At 42.9% G+C, this 21,174-nt stretch overlaps 2 protein-coding genes across 4 annotated transcripts; both read left to right on the top strand.

The window, feature by feature from the left end:
• Window positions 1-133: 133 nt before the first annotated feature.
• Window positions 134-15,514, top strand: Hydr2 (abhydrolase domain-containing protein 2). Of its 3 annotated transcripts, none has more exons than XM_011139602.3 (9): window positions 134-345; window positions 1,598-1,714; window positions 1,756-2,069; window positions 9,443-9,615; window positions 10,227-10,394; window positions 10,793-10,979; window positions 11,092-11,290; window positions 11,406-11,556; window positions 11,646-15,514. In XM_011139602.3, the coding sequence occupies exons 3-9, from the start codon at window positions 1,915-1,917 to the stop codon at window positions 11,813-11,815; spliced, it is 1,203 nt and encodes a 400-aa protein (XP_011137904.1). In that variant the 5' UTR covers window positions 134-345; window positions 1,598-1,714; window positions 1,756-1,914; the 3' UTR covers window positions 11,816-15,514. The 3 variants fall into 3 exon arrangements, with proteins under 3 accessions (XP_011137904.1, XP_011137902.1, XP_011137903.1); XM_011139600.3 differs by having other exon boundaries at window positions 135-345; window positions 1,598-1,734; window positions 1,897-2,069; XM_011139601.3 differs by having other exon boundaries at window positions 135-345; window positions 1,777-2,069.
• Window positions 15,515-16,871: 1,357 nt separating this feature from the next.
• Window positions 16,872-21,138, top strand: LOC105182271 (adenosine deaminase 2). Its single transcript, XM_011139599.3, has 4 exons — window positions 16,872-17,211; window positions 18,112-18,700; window positions 19,412-19,732; window positions 20,042-21,138. The coding sequence occupies exons 1-4, from the start codon at window positions 17,001-17,003 to the stop codon at window positions 20,427-20,429; spliced, it is 1,509 nt and encodes a 502-aa protein (XP_011137901.1). The 5' UTR covers window positions 16,872-17,000; the 3' UTR covers window positions 20,430-21,138.
• Window positions 21,139-21,174: the final 36 nt, after the last annotated feature.

A 21,174-nucleotide genomic window follows, 5' to 3' on the forward strand; every position in this document is an offset into this window, starting at 1 on the left:
CTGGCGGCTGGAACACTTTGTTGAAGGGCTTAACGGCTTCCACCGATGCCGACTTCAGTTCTAACACCATCACAATCGCCGCCTTTCGTCGGCGCGCCACGACGCGGCGGCGCGCTGCTATGATTTTTGCGGGCGTGTACAGATGTCAGTCGTCCGGCGAGGCTCGATATGATCGGACGTGTACAGGTACGTTCGACGAGGCGCCAGTTCACCTGTATTCACCGTATACAAGCTTCGCGTTTCGTGAGGTGAGCCGGTGAGCCGGAGAGCGCACAGTGACGTGTCTGTCGAACGACCAAGTCGCCGGTCGCTCGCGGATCAGTCAGTCGACTGAAAGATCATCCGGTGAGTAGAGATTCCTCTGCGTAACGAGTGCGCGCACTTGGTGCACGTCCGTCTCCTGCGTGACTGCATCTCGCGTGCGCTCGATAATTCCGAGGAAAGCGAGCAAAACGACATTCGGTGCTTGATTTTCGTGTTTGCTGAGGGACAGGATGGCCGGTGTGCTCTGATCAGTTGATTGCGCGATTGCGGCACACACAATCACGCTCCAGACGATGGCTCCGTGATCGTCGTTGTCGTCGTCGTCGGAGTTGTCTCTCACTTTTCGAATTTCTAGTCGAGATACCTAACCGATTGTACTCTTTTTAGTTATATATGTTTGGTTTTCGTCCGTCAGCGGTCATGAATTGTCGGACTTGCGAGATTGTGTCCCGCTAAGCGTTGAGACCCCGAAATCGTGCCGGAGGAAAGGACGGGAATCGGCGACGAGTCGGGAGTCGGCGGTGAGACTCACACCTAGTAGGAATTACGTCGATTTCAAAAGGAAGGGGCTTAATTCAATCGTGTCCAGTCGTACCCGCTGCCGGATTGACGACGTCGTAACTTGACGATTGAAAATAACTCGAGAGTTTCATTATAAGGAAACAACAACTTGCTCGTTGTCAGTATGATACGTCAAAGAACATAATTTTTCACGATAAATTTACCGATATGCCGCGATCGCGCCGCGCCAAGATTGATTTCGCGGTGTGTCGAAGAGTCGCATGCTCGATTCACCTCGCGCGAATTGACCGTTCATGCGAAACGTGATCCCCGAAGTGTCAAAGCGCTCGCGGTATTCCCGCACGGTTTTGCAGACGGCTTGTCACAAAAACGCACGGCGATCGCAGACACGTTCTCCACGCAGGTCTCTCTTACGTTGAGAGAAGAAAGAAAATGCGTGAAGTCGCGCGCACAGGCAGACACGCATATTCGTCGCTCTCTCGCGATTTTTCGTATCGCTTCGCATACGCCTCTTGCGCGGCGCACATACGTGTCGCGATTACACGCGTGCTGGAAGTGCAAAACGATGTGTGATGTGTGATGTCTGATTGATCTGTTTACACGCTCGCCGCCAGCAACATCGTCTCTGTTGCTCGCGTTACAAACGCGTGCGAGCGGTCCTTGCCGACTTGTGCGCTCGCACAGCTACTTCCTGCCGCGCGCGCGTTCACACGTCATTCCGCATCTCCGGTGTGACGAGCGCCGACGAGTACCTATCAATCGACGTGTCGGCACGTTACGGCTCCTAATGAGCTGTAAATTCTGCTTCCAGGTCACGTTGACAGAAACGTCGGCCGCATGAGTCAGTGCCGTTGCACGGCCGCTGCAGCAGCCTCCGACCTTTTGTCGTTCTGAGGGATTTGCAGGAGTAAACAGCAAAATCCACTTGGTGAGGGAGATTATAAGGAGGTAAATGTATATAGAAAACAGTATTCCTTTTTCTCGTTCAAGGGGGTGTACTACGCAAGCAGAGTAGTCTTTAAAAGCCAGGCAGAATTCAGTCGATTTCGGACACAGTTCGGAGGAGATACAGAGAGCGAGGAGAAAAATGTGGGATTCCTCTTGTCGCAGGTTAACGAGAGAAGAAAAATGTCCACGGCGTTGTTGGCCGTGTTCGCTGTGATTCTCTGCATCCTCTTCAGGATATTGAACGTGAACAGCTCGCCGCACCGACCTGTCCTCGTCTGCAAGGATCAGTTCTTCTTGTCAACAGTACTGAAAATCGCGCCGGTTATCGCCGAACCGTAAGTCGACATATATATGTATATATATATATATATATATATATGTATATATATATATATTTTGCGCACGTGAATTCGTTGAATCGCTTCAAATTTTGTCGGTGAGAACCGTTGACACACGAGAAATAAGAATCTTTCTAGATTTCGGAGCCTGCGTTCGCCGGGCGAGCGAGGTTAGGTTGGCGTTCGACGCCGGTCGACGCTCCGGCACCGATGAGTGAGCGTGTCGTTTCCTCCACGAGTCAAGATTTTTCATTTTAGAATATTAACATTATCACAACACGCTACGTGCGATGTGCGTGGACGCATGAGGAAACGCAATTCTTACCTCTAAACATTATGTGTGAGCAAGAAATTGTATACAGTGGCAGAAATATCAGCTGCATTTTATTGTTTCGTTGTTTCTTCATTTTATAATGAGGAAATTGTAAGGACTCAAAGAGGAAGGACTGAGCATTGTTTATGTGTAATTATAAGACTTGTGCTTCATTTTGTACGTTACACATGGAGTTTAACTGACCACAGTGCTTAACTAATGTCAGATATGGTGCTTACGGGTGAGAATTATTCAGTCATTATTAATTATACTTATGTCAGTAATTAAAAAAAAAACGTTGTGTGTTTCTGAATAGAATAGAAATTGGTAGTAAAAGCATAGAACTGTATTTTAGTTGTATAGCTATTCTCACATGATACATGGGTTACTGTGTCTCGTGTCATTGTGATTACTTTGGGATGAATATAATGGATATTCCCATGCAATGATATTTGAGATGGTTAGGAAACACTTGCATGATGAGTCATGAACCATGTTTACGGTACTTATTAGGAGGAATAATACATGGTTGTAGTGGTGGAGTAAAGTACAGTACAGAGAATAATCCTATAATTGAGAATGCACATTCTTGAAAGGCATATTTTTCTACCATTATGAAACCTTAAATTGACATATAGACAGTGGCACTAAATCATTTAGTAAATTCTAAAAATATATAATAAAGATATCATATTATCTAAGTGAGATAATACATGCTTCCTTCTATTTACTAAATCACACAGTTGATATGCAGAAAACGATGCGAGTGTTTCATTAATTACTCGCATATGTTTACCTTTATAAATAACGTTTGCAATCGGGATGAGATGAGATAACACTCATCTCTATTTCGTCTGCTTCAGAAAGATACGCTTGAAGGAAATATACAGTGGCTTGTGAAAGTAACAAACAGTGTTTATTGCTTTCACATTGTGCAATCAATCGTACGAAATTCGTACTTGAAAGGTACATATTAAAATCGTATGCAAGAATCATTGCAAGAAAATGTTCGACAAAGTTTGACAGAGATGCGATTTCTCAAGTGTGAAAGGTCTGAAGTTGCTTAATGCAAGCTTGATTGTCTCGATTTATCTTTAGCTATACAAGATTCCAACGCGGTGAGCTTCGAGAGAACGCGTGAACCGCCGATAGGGAAAAGTTAATGTTCTAACGGAATTTTCTGTCCATTACCATGGATGAAACACCACGCAATCAGTGTAACTTCCGTGTCACGAAAAGAAACGTAAACATTGCTGCCTTTTATCATTGCTTGCGTGCGAAAGAGAAGTACATCATGTGTGTCGCGTGTGTGTCATTCGCGTATCATAAATCTCTATCCCATTCGACGAGATCACGTTCGGATCATATGATGCAAATAGAATAAGAGCAAGCTTATGTTACACTTTAACCGTTACGTAACACGCATCCATCGAACTCGCTGAAATTACCAGCGAGTTTATCGATTCTCACATTTTTAATTTTGTCGTTCCAGAAGCAGATCGAGATTAACCGAAATGTAAAACTTGACGTTTAGTCTGCAATTTTTAACGCGCGGAGATAGAAACTGTATCCATTTCGGATATCGGGATTTGTCGGCGGATGTAACAGCGTGTGTACATCGTCGTAAGTTACAAGTTGCAAAATAAACCTTCTTACTTCGAAGCTACCAACGAAGGAAATAAAATTAGCTTACGATGGACAACGGATAATTAATACTTTGAATTATCGATAAGACTTACGTAAAAGTTTCGCGTTTGAGCGCGCGTACTTCGTGTTTTCCGGCATTTTTTGCCAAATTATATCATGACGTTTAGATACAACGGGGGGTATTATATAGTTTCACTTCTCAGCGGAGATGAAATCGATGATGCGGACGGCTTATCGTTAAAATTACGGCTCTGATTTCCGTTGTCGAGGCGATACTCGCCTCGTCGAATGCTAATGTTAATACGTCACGGGCTTGTCGGATTTATGACAATTATCGTGAGTCATACTTCTATTTTATCACCGCGTCGTTTTTCCTATCCGCCCGCCCGCGCCGGCTGGATGCACACGTGTATGCTCTTTCTTTCGCGAATCATCGACTACGCGAAAGCGCATCGATAGTCATTTAGAAGTTCCCCGGCGTAACGCCGAATACGCCCGCGGAATAATCATCTCGGTCGGAATTTAAGGCGAAACTTGACTGAAACATCAGTCGGACGAGCGCATCGCTAATTACGATTTCTTTCCTCTCTCGATCGCGTCGCGTGAAAGCGCTTAAGAAAGCGGAAACACGCAATGCACAATTCGTAGCATTGTCTCATGCGGAACAACAGCATGCGAGCGTGCTCGCTCGTCCGTGTCACCGGCGAATTCAATCGAAGTCGAAGTATGGTCACGCAACTCGCGCGCGCGTTCTGCGACCAGAGTCGCAGATAACGACTTCGCCGAACTCTTATCAACGTCGCAGTAAGGCGAAGTGATAGCCGGCAAGTAGCCAGCGTATAGATATCGATTCCGTAATATCTATCCGTAATCGCAGTAATTCCCAAGGCCGCTTTATCCATCGCGAGCACTATGGCTGATCGATCGATCATCCGACTTCGCGACTTCGCGGAGGGTCTTCTGCAGTCCAGCTTGAGACGAAGCCCAAGTTCCTCCAAGATCGTCGTCAACCTGTTGGCTTCGCGCGCTTCTGCTCTCTCCGTGCGTGATCGTTCCGCGCTGCCATCGCCGAGAACGAGTCGAGAACGCTCTCGAATCCGGGGGAATTGGAAATTGCAGATTCCGCGCGTGATGATCGCGCGCTCACGCTCTTCCAGGTCTCCAGCTCGTTCATCCTTGACTGACCTCGCGTCACGAAAAACTAAATTGCTCGCGGCCTGTAAGTCGCACGAAGTCATCTTCATGGGCGAGCGAGCGAACGAGAGAACGGCATGAGAACGAGCGACTTCTCTCTCCGTCATTACCGTCCGTTTCTTCTTTCCAATAACTAATCCGCGACCGGCAACGCGCCGGTCTCCTGTATCATACCGCATGTCGGTTGACTTTTTTTCTTTTCGTCCACACGGGAATAAAAAGAAAAATAAAAAGAGCGGAGAAGGGGCAGCCGTCCTTCCAAGTCACGCGCGTGTTTCATATCTCACCCCGGTGACTCGGCGGTCTCCGAGTCGCCGTGAGGCAACTCCACATGTGCGCGAAAAAAATTGAATTGCGATCCGAGCAAGAAGTCACGCAAAGTCGTATTAGAGAATTTAACGCGGCATGAGGTCGGCTAAAGTTAAAACGGCCGAAGCGTGCATTAATATTACGCCTGAGCACTTACATGTATATGGAGTTGAAGTTTATGATCGAGTCTCCTCGTCGGTGCTCCTCGATGACGTAAATTTTACCTGGCCGATGCGCTTTAATTACTAATGCAGAATGTCGAACAAGTGGATCGTCGAGAGTTCGCGCGGGCTATCCAGGTAATGCTCCTGGAAAAATGGTCAGCATACCTGCACGAACGGCGCAATAACGTCCGGCGAATGTGGATAGCTTCCAGGCGTCCTGATCGATAATACCACCCATGACCGTGACTGTGAAAACTGCACGTTGCGACCTATCTAACGCAAGTTTACCTTTTTAATAAATGCGATTGCACAGACCGATAAAAGGAAGGACACGTTCCCTCGACAAAGTACGCGGCGGAATATTTTTGTCGGCCATAACATAAACCGATGTATTCCTGGCCGCGACAACAAACGTCGCGGTTGCCGTAATAACGTAAATCGAAAATGTAAATTCGACGTTCCCGTTGCGCTTCTTTTCGGCGGATTGTTTCATAATGCTTCAGAATGCTTTCAGAAATGTTCGCGAACTTACTTCGCCCGATATGTCGATGATGCGTTTCATTTGCGTACTCGAGGTTACTCGAGGTTTTCCTTTTTTTTCCTTTTACCTTCCTCCTTTTTGTTTTGTTCGTTTTTAGAAAGAACGATAAAGCCGTGAAGAATGTAGTTATGTATATTTATTCTTCAGCTTACCGCCAAGAGTAGACTTTGCAAATTATCCACACTCATCCGTCCATCCATTCCTACGTCACCCTTGCCTTCTATTACACTCTCCTATTCTGCCTTTGTTCTTCTTAATCCTATACCCTATCCTATTCTTTCGCATTGAATCATTTATTTCTTATATCTTACATCTCTCTTGTCTGCTATATTTGTCTGCACCTTATTAATCGCTATTTACACATTTTCCTTCCCTTTATTATATATTCTTCTATTTATCGCCTAAAGTCACATTGATCATATTTACTCTTATTCATTTCTTACCTTTAATTATTCTTTTGATTTCCCTTTCTTTTCCCCTTTTCCTGTAATCCTTTATCCTTTTCTTTCCATGTCATTTTTAATATCCTACCTTTTTGCTTCTGTTAATTCCTCCACCGAGAATGTAATCATGTACTTGCTTAATTTCATCGCGCGCGTTCCTTCGTGGAAAATTCCCGAAAATGCATCAGTTTTTTCTCTCAGGGAATTGCGAAAGGAGACGTCTAATCCTCCGACGAGCAACATACGTCGTTGTTGCTATCGCCTTAGTGCGGCATAAATTCCTTCGTTCCCCCTGCAAAGAAGCGTGTATCGTCGCAGGATGGGCGGGATGAAAGATAGAGTCATTCCACGGCGAAGGTTTCCCGGCCGTTTTATCGACGAAAAAATGGAGTAACAACCGTAACGGAAGGCGGTCGTTATGGAAAGAGCAGAGCTCTTTCTGCTGTCTTTGGCAGTTTAGCGGCCTGGCGTAGTTTACCCTACTTTTCCCTATAGCGTCTAATTCGCGCGATGACTTCGCGATGACCGCGACAGCCAGTATTGACACATTTCTCCTCGCAGAAATTACAATGGCATATTGCGACGTTTTGTCGGCTGCGACTGCGTCGTAACTTTTAAGCGCCGACTCATCGTATGTGAGAGAGGAATTTTACTTCGGCCTGTAATTTGCGGGAGATCTTTTCTCTTCTAGCGCCTCTCGCGCCTGCTCGAGAAAAACCGAATTGAATAGAAAGTACGAGAGCACAGGATAGAAAAGAAGCGTAGAAAAGCGTCCGGGACGCTTGTTAGACCAATTAAGTTCGATATTTTGTATCGTTTGCGGCACCAGTGAAAACGTGGTATTAGGGAACGCATTAGGCGTAGTGGAAAACGGCAGTTACGAGCGATCCGTCGAATCGCGGAGCCGCTCGCGCTAATAAAGCAGTCCAGGTGGACGCGAGGTGAATGTGAACAGCGACGTATGAAATTTCCACGTGTAATATGTAGAGCATCCTCGTAATTGTGACGCTCCTCCCGGTAATTTTTTTGCTCCGACAACTTTCGATTAATTCAAGATCCAACCCCCTCCTCGTGCGGCTGCACGGAGGATGGTCCTCTTTGCGAGGATCGCGCATCTTTTGTATTTAAATGCGCTTTCTCAGAGATGAGGATGACGATAAATAACTCCCGCGAGTAAAAGCGAGTCGCGCGCATTTCCCGCGAGCAGGCTTCGTTCGAGGGGCAATCGATGCCGCGTCAGCGTATTTTATCGATCCGTTGTCGTATGCAACTTTACATATTTCTCTCATTAAAATGCAACAGTTAGAGACGCGCGATGCGATCTTCCGTGCATGTGCCATCGAATTAATAATCGTCAAACAACCTCCATACGTCCTTCGACATTTGTGGGTGCGCATGGATTTTAGCCAATATTTCCATTTTATTATTGCTGCTCGGGCAATTGTTGGGTGCCATCGCAATTTTCGCGCGACTTGCGAAAAGCGGCAACGGCAGGAGAAACGCGTTCGAGACACTTTTCGGTACGGTAAAATTTATACGATTTCTCGTCCATGAGTCGGGAATTGTCGTAAATTCGGGACGTTCGCCTGGAATGGATGATTGTTATTTCGCTACGTTCACGACCGGCTCTGCAGTTTTCTTGTCGGTGAACATGAATTTTAACGCCAGACAGGCGCGCGCCATGATTTACAGTGATCGTAAAGAGCGCGTTTTCACGGAAAACCGTGTCTGGTGCGCGAGAATCTCTTCGTCCCGTGATAATAAACCGTTCTTTTCGCATGTTTGTTTTACTTAGCGTGCCCAGCCGTGCTCCACTGATCTACTGCGACTTCTTGCAATTCCCTATGAACAAGTTTAACGATGCGGCGCATTGTTCGACTTCGCTTTTCACCGTTTCGCATCGCTCGGATTTCGAGAGAAATGCGAATGGTACATTGTGTCGCGCTGTGTTAGCGTTAACAATTTTCCGCTCTTCCAGTCTCGAAAGTAATCAAATAACGGGACAGAATGAGATATTTCTCATAAATGTGTCTTGAGAGATCGATATTTGTTCGTTGTCATGTGCCCGACACATTTTCATTATCGATGACCTATTGTGACTTATTCGGACTTATTCGGACGACTTAGGAGGAACGCGCTGCATATTTCATTGTAAATTTATTTAAACATTTGCTTATCGCGCACAATATATAATTCACATGTACCGGCTTTGTGTCAATTGGAAATATTAACTTGACATCGATTTTCTAAGGCTTTCACCCGACTGCGTTCATTAAGACGCTTTGAATATCATTGCAACGCTATATAATTATAAGACAATCTAGAGTACCCGGAAACTCATGAATAAGAGTTACGCTTTATCTGTGTTTGCAGAGTGTCATAAAGGAACTATGAGTGACAGAGAGAGAGAGAGAGAGAGAGAGAGAGAGAGAGAGAGAGAGAGAGAGAGAGAGAGAAAGGTTTCTCATCCGTTTCCTTAAACGACCAATGTCTCTTGAACAAAATGTGTCATGGACGCTTTCCAAAAACAATTTACCGTTAAAAACGCTCGGGCGTTATAATTGACGTTATTTCGCTATTCTATTCCATCGTGAAGTTCCCTTGAAATAATTCATAGGCCTTCGGCGGGTCGGTTGTCGAGAGTATAAGCGGAATAATTCACGGAAATCGGGAAAGTTAAAAAGCAGTTGTAAGCTCTTAACGAATGATGAGCAGTTTCGGTGCAAGCTAAAATGGTGACGGTCCTTGACCCGTTTCAGATACAAGCCGACAAGGTTGTGGGGTTTCAGCGGGCACGTACAAACCATCATCCACAGCGTCATAGGGCGCGTTCGGTGCCCTTGGCCCATTGGCGAACGCGTGTATATCACTCTTCCGGACGAGACCACGCTTACGTACGATCTTTATCAACCCCTCACCCACGGGCATGAAGGTGCGTAAACTCGTGACGCGTGATTATCCAGAAAGAACTAACTAACTATAGGAGTCCTTTATAGCGATGCGCTTATATCTCATCTGTGAAATAGAGACCAAATTTTTTGTGGAAAAATTAAACTCGTTGATATGTTCGATCGATAAATATAGAAGTCGGCCAGTTGGAGCCTGAAAGACGTTCTTATCGCGCCAATGAATCCAATCTTCTCCGATATCCGTCTATATCGTTAAAATTTGTCAATCTTAAAATTAATATTCAATCCTTGCTTTCGATTCAGTGATAAAAAAAGCAAAACCGTTAGAATGTGCGTTGTAAACTTTAATTTATAAAAATCGTATAATTAATCATGATTGAGCGTTTATCGTGTCGAGCGGACGCACGCGCAAGCAAGCTCGATCTAAAACTACGACCAGATAACTGAAAAGAAGAACGAAACAGTGAAAGCCTTGTGCACTGACAAACAATCGATCCTTTGTGTTATGTTGGTATTTACTTCTTGAGCGCGCTCGACGATGAAGAAGAATGGCACGCTTCCGCAAGAGGAAGTTCGGAGATTTGGAGGGAGAATCGATGAAACTACAAGTATATACTGCTCTACCGTGTTTCAGATGACATAACGATAGCCATCTGTCCCGGAATCGGAAACAGCTCGGAGAGTGTTTACATCAGGACGTTCGTGCACTTCGTGCAATGCCACGGTTATCGATGTGCGGTACTTAATCACGTCGGGGCCCTATCCAGTGTCAAGATCACAGCGCCTAGAATATTCTCTTACGGTACGTGGCGATCGATAAGACTTCTGTCCCGGAGCTTCGAGGCGGTCGATCGAGGAAAGTCAGCGGATAATAACCGAGTGTCCACAACACGCGAGTGTGGGCAAATAAAAAGGGAACGCAAACAGCAGTGTCTACAAAGTTTCTGGGTTAAGCTGTCGTATGATTTCTAATTGCACGCATAAAGATGACTGATGACTGACGTCGAAACACTTTGCGAATAGAATGTTGACATGTTCGAAAGAGAAAGATAATAATTTCATATTCGGTTATATTTTATAATATATACTGTGCTTATGTAGGGGAATTTTCGACGAAGGGAACAATTTTCATTCGAGCGGACAAGTATCTTGAATTAATCGATTTTCTATCGCGCTGCTATTATACTATTTTGTAAACAGGTCACACGGAAGATTACAGTATGATGCTGCAAAGTTTGGTGGAGAAGCATCCCAACACCAGGATAGTTTGTATCGGATACAGTTTGGGCGGTAATTTAGTAACGAAATATCTAGGAGAACGCGGTTCTAACAAATTGTCCAACATTATAGGCGGTATATCAATCTGCCAAGGATACAATGCTCTCGAGTAAGCCTAAGCAGAAATTCATTTCACTATATGTCAAATATAATAACGAAGATAAATCGCGAGACGACGCGAGAGGAGGGAAATAGAGATGTATAATTAATCCGCGTTTCAGAGGGACGAAGATTCTGTTAAACTGGCAGAACTTCAGACGCTTCTACCTTTACGCAATGACAGAGTCAATGAAGAATCTTATACTTCGACATAAAAACGTGCTTTTGTCGGAGGACGTAAAACAGAAATGTAACTTGAACGAGCGCGATATAATATCCGCTGCGACATTACCCGAATTGGATGAAGCGTACACGAGAAGGGTAGGTAAAATCCTTCTGCTTAAAAAAAAAAAAGAAGAGAAAAAGAGAAATAATATCTTATTAGCATCCTCTAATCGACGAATATCATATTTAAAAATATTCTCCCGCGTTTCAGGTACATAACTTTAGGTCTGTACAAGAGCTGTACAAGTGGAGCAGTTGCGTCTTTTATCTGGACAATATTACAACGCCTATGGTATTCATTAATGCGTTAGACGATCCGATCGTACCAGAAGTGCTGCTAAATCCAATTAAAGAACACGCGGGTAAGTGTGCCACTCGCGTAACATACGCGCGCGGTAAGTGGAACGACACGTTTAGAATCAACTAATATTGTGGTTTTTTTCATCGCCAGTAAATCGCTTAAACACGTTATATGTGGAATTAGCGCATGGAGGTCATCTAGGTTTTTACGAAGGAGGTCTTCTGTATCCAAATCCTATAACATGGCTGGATCGAACGCTGGTGTCTCTTGTGGGATCTCTGACCCTAGCGCACGCAGACAAAGCTTTGAAAGCCTCTTAACCTAATTTAGCTCGGTTAATGTACTCGGATTATTGAACGTTGATTGCCAAACGTATCACGCATTGTGGTCTCTTAAGATCAGTCAACACTGCACTTGACCCCGTTGGTTGCCCTTTTAGGCAGCTAAAGTTATCTACAACGAGATGATGTATCAAGGATACTGAAGAGACGGTAGTACATTGTAGAAAAACGTTTGGTACTTTTCATTTCACGGTACATGCAGAGAGAGAGAGAGAGAGAGAGAGAGAGAGAGAGGAATTGCATTTACTTTCACAAACGATACAGGAGAAACAAGTGATAAATACGACTGTACAATAAGAGACGTTTGCTCACTGATGATAGGCAACTTTGAAATTAAAGGTGGTTTTGGGACGCCAACCAAATTGTTGCTCGCATCTCTTTATACATGAGGTTACAGTTAGTGAAGTTTTTATTGTCGCGTACAATTTAGCGTAACAAAATTAGACAGCCTAATTTCCCGGAGAAAACAGCGAGAAACGAAGTGGATTTTTAATATTTTACTAATATTGACGCTTCTTCCTCAGGGATCTTCTATAGAGCAGCGGTTTGATAACAGGGCCTTCGATGGTCGTTAACAGGTTGCTAGTGGTGCTCACTGTACAAGCGATTACGATATATGTACACACAATGAATGTGAGTTCAATGCAATACGAAAAATTTTCTGTATTCCTCACTGATAATCTGTATTTATGTACAGTACGTATATTCATAGGCTATATATCAACTTACTGTATTTATATAAAAACGCGTCTCAATTACAATTTAGGATTATATTAGCTTTATCGATATGGAAGATCGCCGCTGTACAAACATTGCATACGCGTCGTTTAACCTGGAATTGATAAAGTGAAAAAGTGTCTGGTCAGTTATAACGTTGGATTTGCGAAGAAATCGATTAAAATCGAACTCATTGTTTCGCAAATCTATAATTTAACTAGTGTACTCGAATGTATATTACAAATTTTGTAAATAATACTTTTCTAAATGAATTTATAAACAAATCACACACAAGACGACACACTGTGTTTCACAAATCCAACTTTATCGCCGATTATTATATTATATTTACATATTGCGCATGGGAGGGAAATTTTTTCATAAAATTGTAATATCACGTATTCGCGCATACATTATCATGTAATGATTCATAGATATTATGTAATACAGATAACATTAAATTACACAATATCGTACGTGTACCGCGTATCAAATTACTAGAAATATCAGAATTACGAAAATCGGTCTAATTTAATTTATTTTTATTGCATATCGTATGATATGTAAAAAAAATTAGGTGCATATGTGATACAATTAATGTATAACATTTAATCCATTGATATTCCATATCATGATGGTCAAAAATATCTTACTCGTCCACAATGTATATGTATATCTGTAAATTGCAACCTTATTCTGTGGGATATAATGGGTTAATCTTAAACAACAAAAACTGCATATTTGAATACCGGGTAGATCAAGAGTGTCTTGATCCACCCTGATGAATTCATATTGATAAAGCTAATGCACACAACGCGATGTACAATAATTTCTCACGTTAGACGATATATTTTAAACGATAGGTTAAATTGTGCCACGCCATCCTGGGCGATTGTGCGACTTAACTGATATTTATTTGCTACTACTGCATTTTGATGGTAATGGTTTAAAAACGGCACTACCAATGAGGCAACTGATGCAACCTTGTAGAAGGTTGCACAGCCGCGGACGGAGACGAATATTTCTACTTAAACTATTTATACTTACGCGAAAGTGATTCACATATGATCAAGTCGTAACTTGGCGACTTCAAAGTAAGAATTTATTTTCGTGATGATTTACGCCAGCAAGTTACGGTCCAATACCAGAATAAGCATTTGTATTCAAGACATTTAATCAAACATCCAAGCGGATTCGCTTTCTGACCACGGGAAAGCAATCATTGTACGGTAGGGTCGAAATTGTATCGAAGGTATCGATCAACATGCAACACTTGCGATTCTTTATATAATGCGCGATTGTACGAGAGTAACGAGACAATAAGAGACACGAGATATACATGAACGAAATTGATAAATAACGTTATATGTTTCATGAGCAAGGCTTATATTATTTTTTTCGGGCATAAAATATATATTTATTTTTTGTTGTAAATAGAATTTATATTTAATTCCTTTAGTTTTGTTTTAATGATTAATGTTTCGCTGTATTCCTATATGACACAGTTGAATTAGCACAAATATATGTATATGTATATATCGATGACATTGACAATACATTCATTACACAAAATGTAAAATTAGCAGAACTTAATATATGTATTATTTATCATGTTACAATGTACATTTTAAATTTCGAACGCCTAAAAAGTCAAAAAAGAAGTTTTTACGGCTTATTTGTTAAAATTCCGTAAGATTCAATGAATAAAGAAAGTTGTACTTATCAGAATGCGAGACAAAACGAGCCGAGAGTCACTCTGAGATAATCGACGTTCGATCCTGTTTTATAATTTCGTCGTTACATCTTTATTACAGCTGGACTGATAGATGTAATTTAAGATAATCGCATCGCCGTCTTGAAGTTGAACGATTCCTAGCTTTGACCAATTTCCCCACTCGTGATACGAATTGCATTGGAGAACGGATAACGACCAAGAGTAACGTGTGCATTCCTCTGTAACTGATGTAATAATCAACGACAAAAAAAATCTTTTATACACGGGTATATGGTATATATCCCCTGGTTGCAATTGTATGTGAACATGTGTATGAGGCTCCCTTATATCTGTGTGTGAAATCTGGGAGATAGCGAGAGGTGAAAGGATTTAATTTGCTGAAAGACTTGGATTAGAATGTATGCGAGACTTTTCATTCAAAGATATGGTAGGATCTCGCGCCAAATATATACGCGAAGCGCGAGGCACGGGCGCAAGATTGAACTTACACGAGAGCGAGCATTTGTCATCCTATTATCAATTGAGTTGTGTATATGTGTGATTGTTATAAAAATACCAAAGCAATGCATGATTTCAAACGTAGGAGTTAAATGTCGTGGGATGCTATTTTTTACGATTAAACGTAAAGACGTTAAAACGTTTGACGTTCAGTAAGTATGAAGGCTTAGTATGAAATTTTCGCACTGACAACAGCTAATAAGATTTATATCGGCTGGTTCCTTTCTCTATTAATTTATAATTAATATCTCTATTGACTTATTATTAATATCTGTATCGTCTTCATCGAATAACCTTGACAACAATTTATGAAAGTTTTACAGCAGGTACACTCAAACGAATGAAGGCATTCTGACTATTTGCACTATGTCGCGGATAGCAACGTAATATTTATTGTGGCCTGTTTATAGAAAGCTTTAATATTTTATTAGTTACACATGCAGCAAGAAAAATGATATTTTTAAATACAGTGTCAACGTCAATCAAATCTGAGATCACGATTTTCAAGATGTTACGCGATGGTGTTTTTGTAAATCGCGTGTAATTTAACTGCGATATTAAATGTTTCTCAAACACGACGGATAATCACAAATGTTTCGATCTTTGTACGTGACTTGAAGGTCCCCCGTTCTCTCGGGATACTACGAAAAGATATTTTTCGTTAAGTTATACGTGTAAAAATGTGTAGACTATTTTGTATAATGATTCAATATATGTGTCGTGCGACATACTGGTGTTTTTTGTTCGCCATCATTTTTCCGTCAGCTTCCCGCGCACTTGTACGATTGCATTCGTTCGAATGTATTTATTCTCCAGGATATGTTAATTAAAACGAGAGACGGTACCGCTCTTCTACCGATTCATGATGTAATCCATAGGTTTTCAAAGTGGCATAAACGAGAAATCTGCAACGATTCGAGGAACAAACGTCTAAAGGATGATGTAGGAATACAAAGATATTTCAGAAATAAGTTGCCGTCTTGTGCATTTTCAATTTATCGACTTTAGAAAGTAAGTTGCATCGATAAGCAGACATTATGTAACTTTATATATATTGGATTTGACCTATGTTATTATTTTCAACAAAACAATGTTTCGCCCTTTCATATTGTAATTACCTGCTCCCGCATGCATATTTTATTGTATCCCAATTATCACATGTAATAACTTAATGGAGATAAGATTAAGTTATTTATATTCAACGACACAACAGCACTTATCTCTGAACCTCGATCAATCTATACACGTATGCGCAAATTCAATAGCTGCGCAGTTATTGCTCTTCAACATGAATGAAAAAAATAACACTTCTATCGATCCACATGTAATTCGATATGTTTATCTGGCAACTATCTTGATTGTGCACACGTCACGCTATTTTTATTAATGGTCCAAACGAACACACTATGCGACTGATTCGCGCGCAGTGTGTTCAAGTTATTTTCTTGGAAACTATTAGGAACAATCTTCAGTAAGCAACGAGGCGATATTAAGACATTGAGTGTCTTAACATCCATCGAAAATAAATAGGCTGTCCTCTCGTGTTTCCGCAAGTAAAAATATAAAATTAGGATTATTGTAAGTTTTGAGGGATATTTGATACTTTAATGTTTTCTCATACAAAGCATGAAATATATCTTCGTACATTCATCCTCTCATTCGTTTTCCGACGATTTTCGATGTGTGTGCCCTTCATTCCCAGATACAGATTAATTCGGGACGTACTCGTTTTCATCGTAAATTGCCTCGTCGAGGAAACTTTCACTCTTATGGGTTTAGTCAGCTCTGATGGAAACGCAACGAAAAGAACTTTAGACTCTTATTTTTCTTTTTTGAGTTTTCCGTTTGTCCGGTGAAATGGAGAAGTCAGGGGGAACAGGTAGAAATCTGACCAAACGTGAGCGGTGATCTAAAGACCATAAGCGGACGCACGATGCGTTCACGGTGTGTTTAACTAAATTTTCGTGTTAATTTATGGGAAAAGCGATGAGAAAGTACACGCTGACCGAGAACGGGCGGTGAGTGTTCGTTATCGAACTACTGGTTGCAAGTGCGCTTCACGCATCGCTCGTCGTCTCCCGGTGGAAAGGAGTCATTCAGTAGAGTTTGAGCGGCCGTGACGCTCGCATCAGACCCGCATGCAGAATTCGCTGCATCTCGGCAAGATCGATTTTCCAACGCGCGACTCAACAAGTTGCTCCGGAGACCACAATCATGGCCAGATTGCTGTTGCTCGCCTTGCCGATCCTGATGAGCGGCGACGCGATTCATGCGATGATAAAACAATCCAGTTACTGGCAATTACGGAGGCAATTGCTAATGGACGAGAAACGGCAGTCGTTGGGCGGCGATTTGGAATTGGGGCCCGTCGAAACCAAAGCTAATCAGGTCCTGATGGCGGCCAAGGATCTAGAGATCTACAATGGTTCGATGTTTTTCCTTTGCGATCGGTCCGCGACCAGTCCCGTGACTGATAGTCGTACATTTTTGGGATCACGTACATCGTAATCGTGCGTACGTTAAAATTCGTGTTTGTCGGTTGTCTGAATAAGTGAGAATCTCTTGGAGCATGTGCGCGAGTTAGAAGATAGAGCCGATGGAAGGAATGGCCGTTTGAGAGGAATGTTGCCAGATTTTTTCTTATTTTTTCTTTTTTTCTTCTTTTTTATTTTTCCTTGTTTTTTCTTTTTTTATTTTCCTTTTTTTTCTATACAAAGTATTTTATAACAACTGACGCGACCGAGGATTCCACATAAATTAATAAGTAGAGAGCATAGAATGAAATGTCTTTGCATGAACGGGAAAGTTGATTTTACAATCTTTCTGATTATAGCTTTCTAGTCTATTCAATCATTCTGGTCTATCGCGAAACATCCGGTAAGACAGATTCGCGAGCTCCGTCGCAAGTATGAAACAGTTTGAAGAATTCCCTAAAAAATTTAAGGTACCGGTCATTTGTTTTTAATCGCCTGAATCCCCTCGCGCGATGCAAACTTGCCGATCCAAAAGATCGATAGCGCTCTATCGTATGATTCAGTTCCTAGATTTATTTACGTCACGGGAAACGCAGCAGGCTACTTCGTAATTAACATACTGAAGTTATATCACTATCAGTTGTAATTGCAACCGTATAATATAACTATCAACTTATCAACGGCCTTGTGTGACGGTCAATTATCAACGGCTTCGTGTAAAACCGCGAAACCACATGGCCACGCGAAACAACACTATTGAGTGTTGCGACGGACGCGTGTCGGGCGACTTATTCACTCACAACATATCTCATTGACACTGAACGCACAAACCTCCCCGTGTCCCTTCGCAGGTTTCCACAACGACAGTTTCCTGCCGGCGCGGAATTTTATGGAGGTGATACCGGAAATCGAAAAATCCCAGGTCTTCAAGATCCTGCGCGACCTACCCAAAGGCGGCATCCTCCACTGCCACGACACCGCTATCGTCTCCCACGACTACAAGCTGCACAATATCACTTACCGCGACAACTTGTACATCTGCGACGAGAACGGCACCCTGCACGCCAGGTTCTTTGACGCTCCCGACGACAAGTGCGACTGGCGATTGCTGAGCGACTTGCGACAGGACCCGAAGCAGGCTGACGCCATCAACGATAGAATCGCGAAGGAGATGACGATGATAACGCAAAATCCTCGGAACGCCTACGACACCGTTGATAAGGCGTGGAAGAAGTTCAACAGAATCTTCAGCTTCATCACGCCCATGCTGACCTACAAACCCGTCTACGAGGACCAGTTCTACCAGGCCCTGCAGGAGTTCTACGATGACAACGTCATGTACGTGGAAGTGCGAACGACCTTGGCCACGTTGTACGATCTCGATGGCAAGACGTACAGCCCGCTGGAAACCGTGCAGATCCACAAGGACATCGCCGAGAGGTGAAATATTTTCAGTATCTTGTTCCCCCTGTATAAAACGTCGTATTTCAAAGTATTGTTTCGCATTCACGAGATTTCGTCGTGAATTCTGCTTTGCTGGAAATCTCGGATTGGATCGCGGGCCAATACTTTTCAATGCTACGGGGAATAGAACGTGAAAATCTTGTATGCCTCTGAATCCGAAAACAATTAGGAGAAGAAGTGAATACTTTTCAAATGCGAAAGTTCGCATTTGAAAATTATCGATTGCGATTGAATGCAAGGCATATTCGGAATGAATCGAATCCTTTTTAATGCGAAGCATTCACCACCGCCGTCACTGCATTTAGCGCGGTGAAATTTAATGGGAACCAATACTTTTCGATCCCTTTCTTCGGATCAGAAAGCAGAACTCAGACGTATTCAAAATGTCAATACTTTTTAATACACTTCAATTCGAATTCATTTTATACTTGGGTCTGTAGAATTCGATCTAGCCGGCTATCTCACGTTATCCTACCTCTCCGATAAAGAGAGGAATTCCTCGAGATAGACAGCATACTCTACTGACTTTACTGATATTGTTATGCAACAATTCTTCTTTTATCGTCGGAAACAATTACTACGGCTATCTCGGTGTAGTTTTGCGCAATTTACGCCGGTTACGTGTTAGAAAGGAAAAAAAAAAGTTGCACGTGTAGGAGCAGATGTGATGAACAGATGCACATACAGATTCACGAACGACCATCCCGATTTCATCGGTGTTAAGCTCATATACGCCCCGTCTCGAGCCGTTGACGTCGAACAAGTGGACAATTATCTGGAAATAATGGCGCAGCTGAGGAAACGTTACCCGAACTTCGTGGTTGGTTTCGACCTGGTCGGCCAGGAGGACAAAGGCCAACCCCTCATCGCGTTCGCGGACAAGCTGAACTCCGTCGACCCGCAAATTCAGTTCTTCTTCCACGCCGGGGAAACCAACTGGAACGGATGGTCCACCGACATGAATATCCTCGACGCTTTCTTGCTCAACACTAGACGCATCGGCCACGGGTTAGTATCAGCGGCTGCTGCTCTATGCATGAGACAAGCAAGAGTCGACCGCAAAGTTTCAATAAGAAAAAAATTTAATCGGAAACAACGAGAAGTCGAAAGGTCGGTGTTTTCGATCTTTCTAATTATCTGCGAAATTATTCAACGGGATCTCGCGTCTCGTCTGATTGTCGGCTCAAAGGTTCAAGGAGAGAAGTATGATGTAAGAAGTATGATTTGCACAAGGATACTCCTTGGCTCGCTTCGCATTATTAACAATCGGTGTAAAGCAGACGGAGTTTCGAAACGTCAACGGCTGTACTTCTTCAGGTACGCGTTGACGAAGCACCCGCTCCTGTGGGATCTCGTGAAGCATCTGGGAATCGCCGTAGAGGTCTGCCCCATCTCGAATCAGGTTCTCGGCCTCGTGAACGACATGAGGAATCACCCGGCGGCCAACCTGTTCGCGTCGGGGTCGCCGATGGTGATCTCCAACGACGACCCCGCGCTCTGGGGCGCTAAAGGACTGAGCTACGACTTTTACGAGGCTTTCATGGGCATTATGAGCGCGGGTTCGGATCTCAGAAGTCTCAAGAAACTGGCGCTGAACTCGTTTGCCTACAGCAGCATGAACAGGTCGGAGAAGCAAAACGCCATAACCCGGTGGCATGCCAAATGGGACGTCTTCGTGACGAAGTTGGCCGGATTGTCCAGCTGAGGACCGTCTGTCGGCTAAGGACGACGAATCACGAGAGAACTATGGAAAGTATCTTTAGCCTCTCGGTCTCTTTATCAGTACGCATCATCGATTTAATACAAATACATCGCCAGAACAGTGCCATATACGCGTATATTTATATTCTGATAATTTCACTCCTGATGGCTTTATCTCTGAAATTATCTCACCTAATCGCTAATTTATCAGAATATATTTGTTAGAAGAATATCTAAGAAAATTATAATTACGCACACCGCCTTGTCATACACCTGCGCAAATAAATTCTCGTGACGTAAATCGTTATCAGAGATAAAACTGTTTGCGTTAATGCAACATGTGCTCTTAATTCTTGCACGCAAGTTCGCGTTCACGCGCACACTCGCTTCCTCGGTATGCTTCCGGGCGGTGTGTGTTAATTAGTAGAATTATTAAAATCGTACATCTCTACTACCTCATCACGTCCGTTAACGACGCGTAGGCATCTCTTCTTTTCGCGCATGTCCAATAAATTGCTCTTCCGGCGAGACTCTTCTTGCGGAACGAAACAAAGTTGAATTCTCATCACTACGAAGCGTGACATGGACGGCACTTAGTCACGCTTGCGTTAATTGTTCGACTTTCGTAATGATCCGGATGCAATTTTTACACAGGTTTGTATACACACGAGAGTGCCGTGTATATATGTTAATAAAATATATATGTATACGCACAACTACGTACAAAATAAACATCATGTCTCTCCCTC

The sequence above is a fragment of the Harpegnathos saltator genome, unplaced genomic scaffold, assembly GCF_003227715.2.
Source record: "Harpegnathos saltator strain DR-91 unplaced genomic scaffold, Hsal_v8.6 scaffold555, whole genome shotgun sequence".
Classification (NCBI taxonomy): Eukaryota; Metazoa; Arthropoda; class Insecta; order Hymenoptera; family Formicidae; genus Harpegnathos; species Harpegnathos saltator.

Bases quoted from the DNA above. Each gene is read 5' to 3' on its own strand.
- Hydr2 (XM_011139602.3), top strand. From the start codon at position 1,915: ATGTCCACGGCGTTGTTGGCCGTGTTCGCTGTGATTCTCTGCATCCTC. The intron at 10,395-10,792 runs GTACGTGGCGAT...TTTTGTAAACAG, and splicing joins GCCTAGAATATTCTCTTACG to GTCACACGGAAGATTACAGT. The intron at 11,557-11,645 runs GTAAGTGTGCCA...TTTCATCGCCAG, and splicing joins TCCAATTAAAGAACACGCGG to TAAATCGCTTAAACACGTTA.
- LOC105182271 (XM_011139599.3), top strand. From the start codon at position 17,001: ATGGCCAGATTGCTGTTGCTCGCCTTGCCGATCCTGATGAGCGGCGAC. The intron at 17,212-18,111 runs GTTCGATGTTTT...GTCCCTTCGCAG, and splicing joins GGATCTAGAGATCTACAATG to GTTTCCACAACGACAGTTTC. The intron at 18,701-19,411 runs GTGAAATATTTT...ATGCACATACAG, and splicing joins CACAAGGACATCGCCGAGAG to ATTCACGAACGACCATCCCG.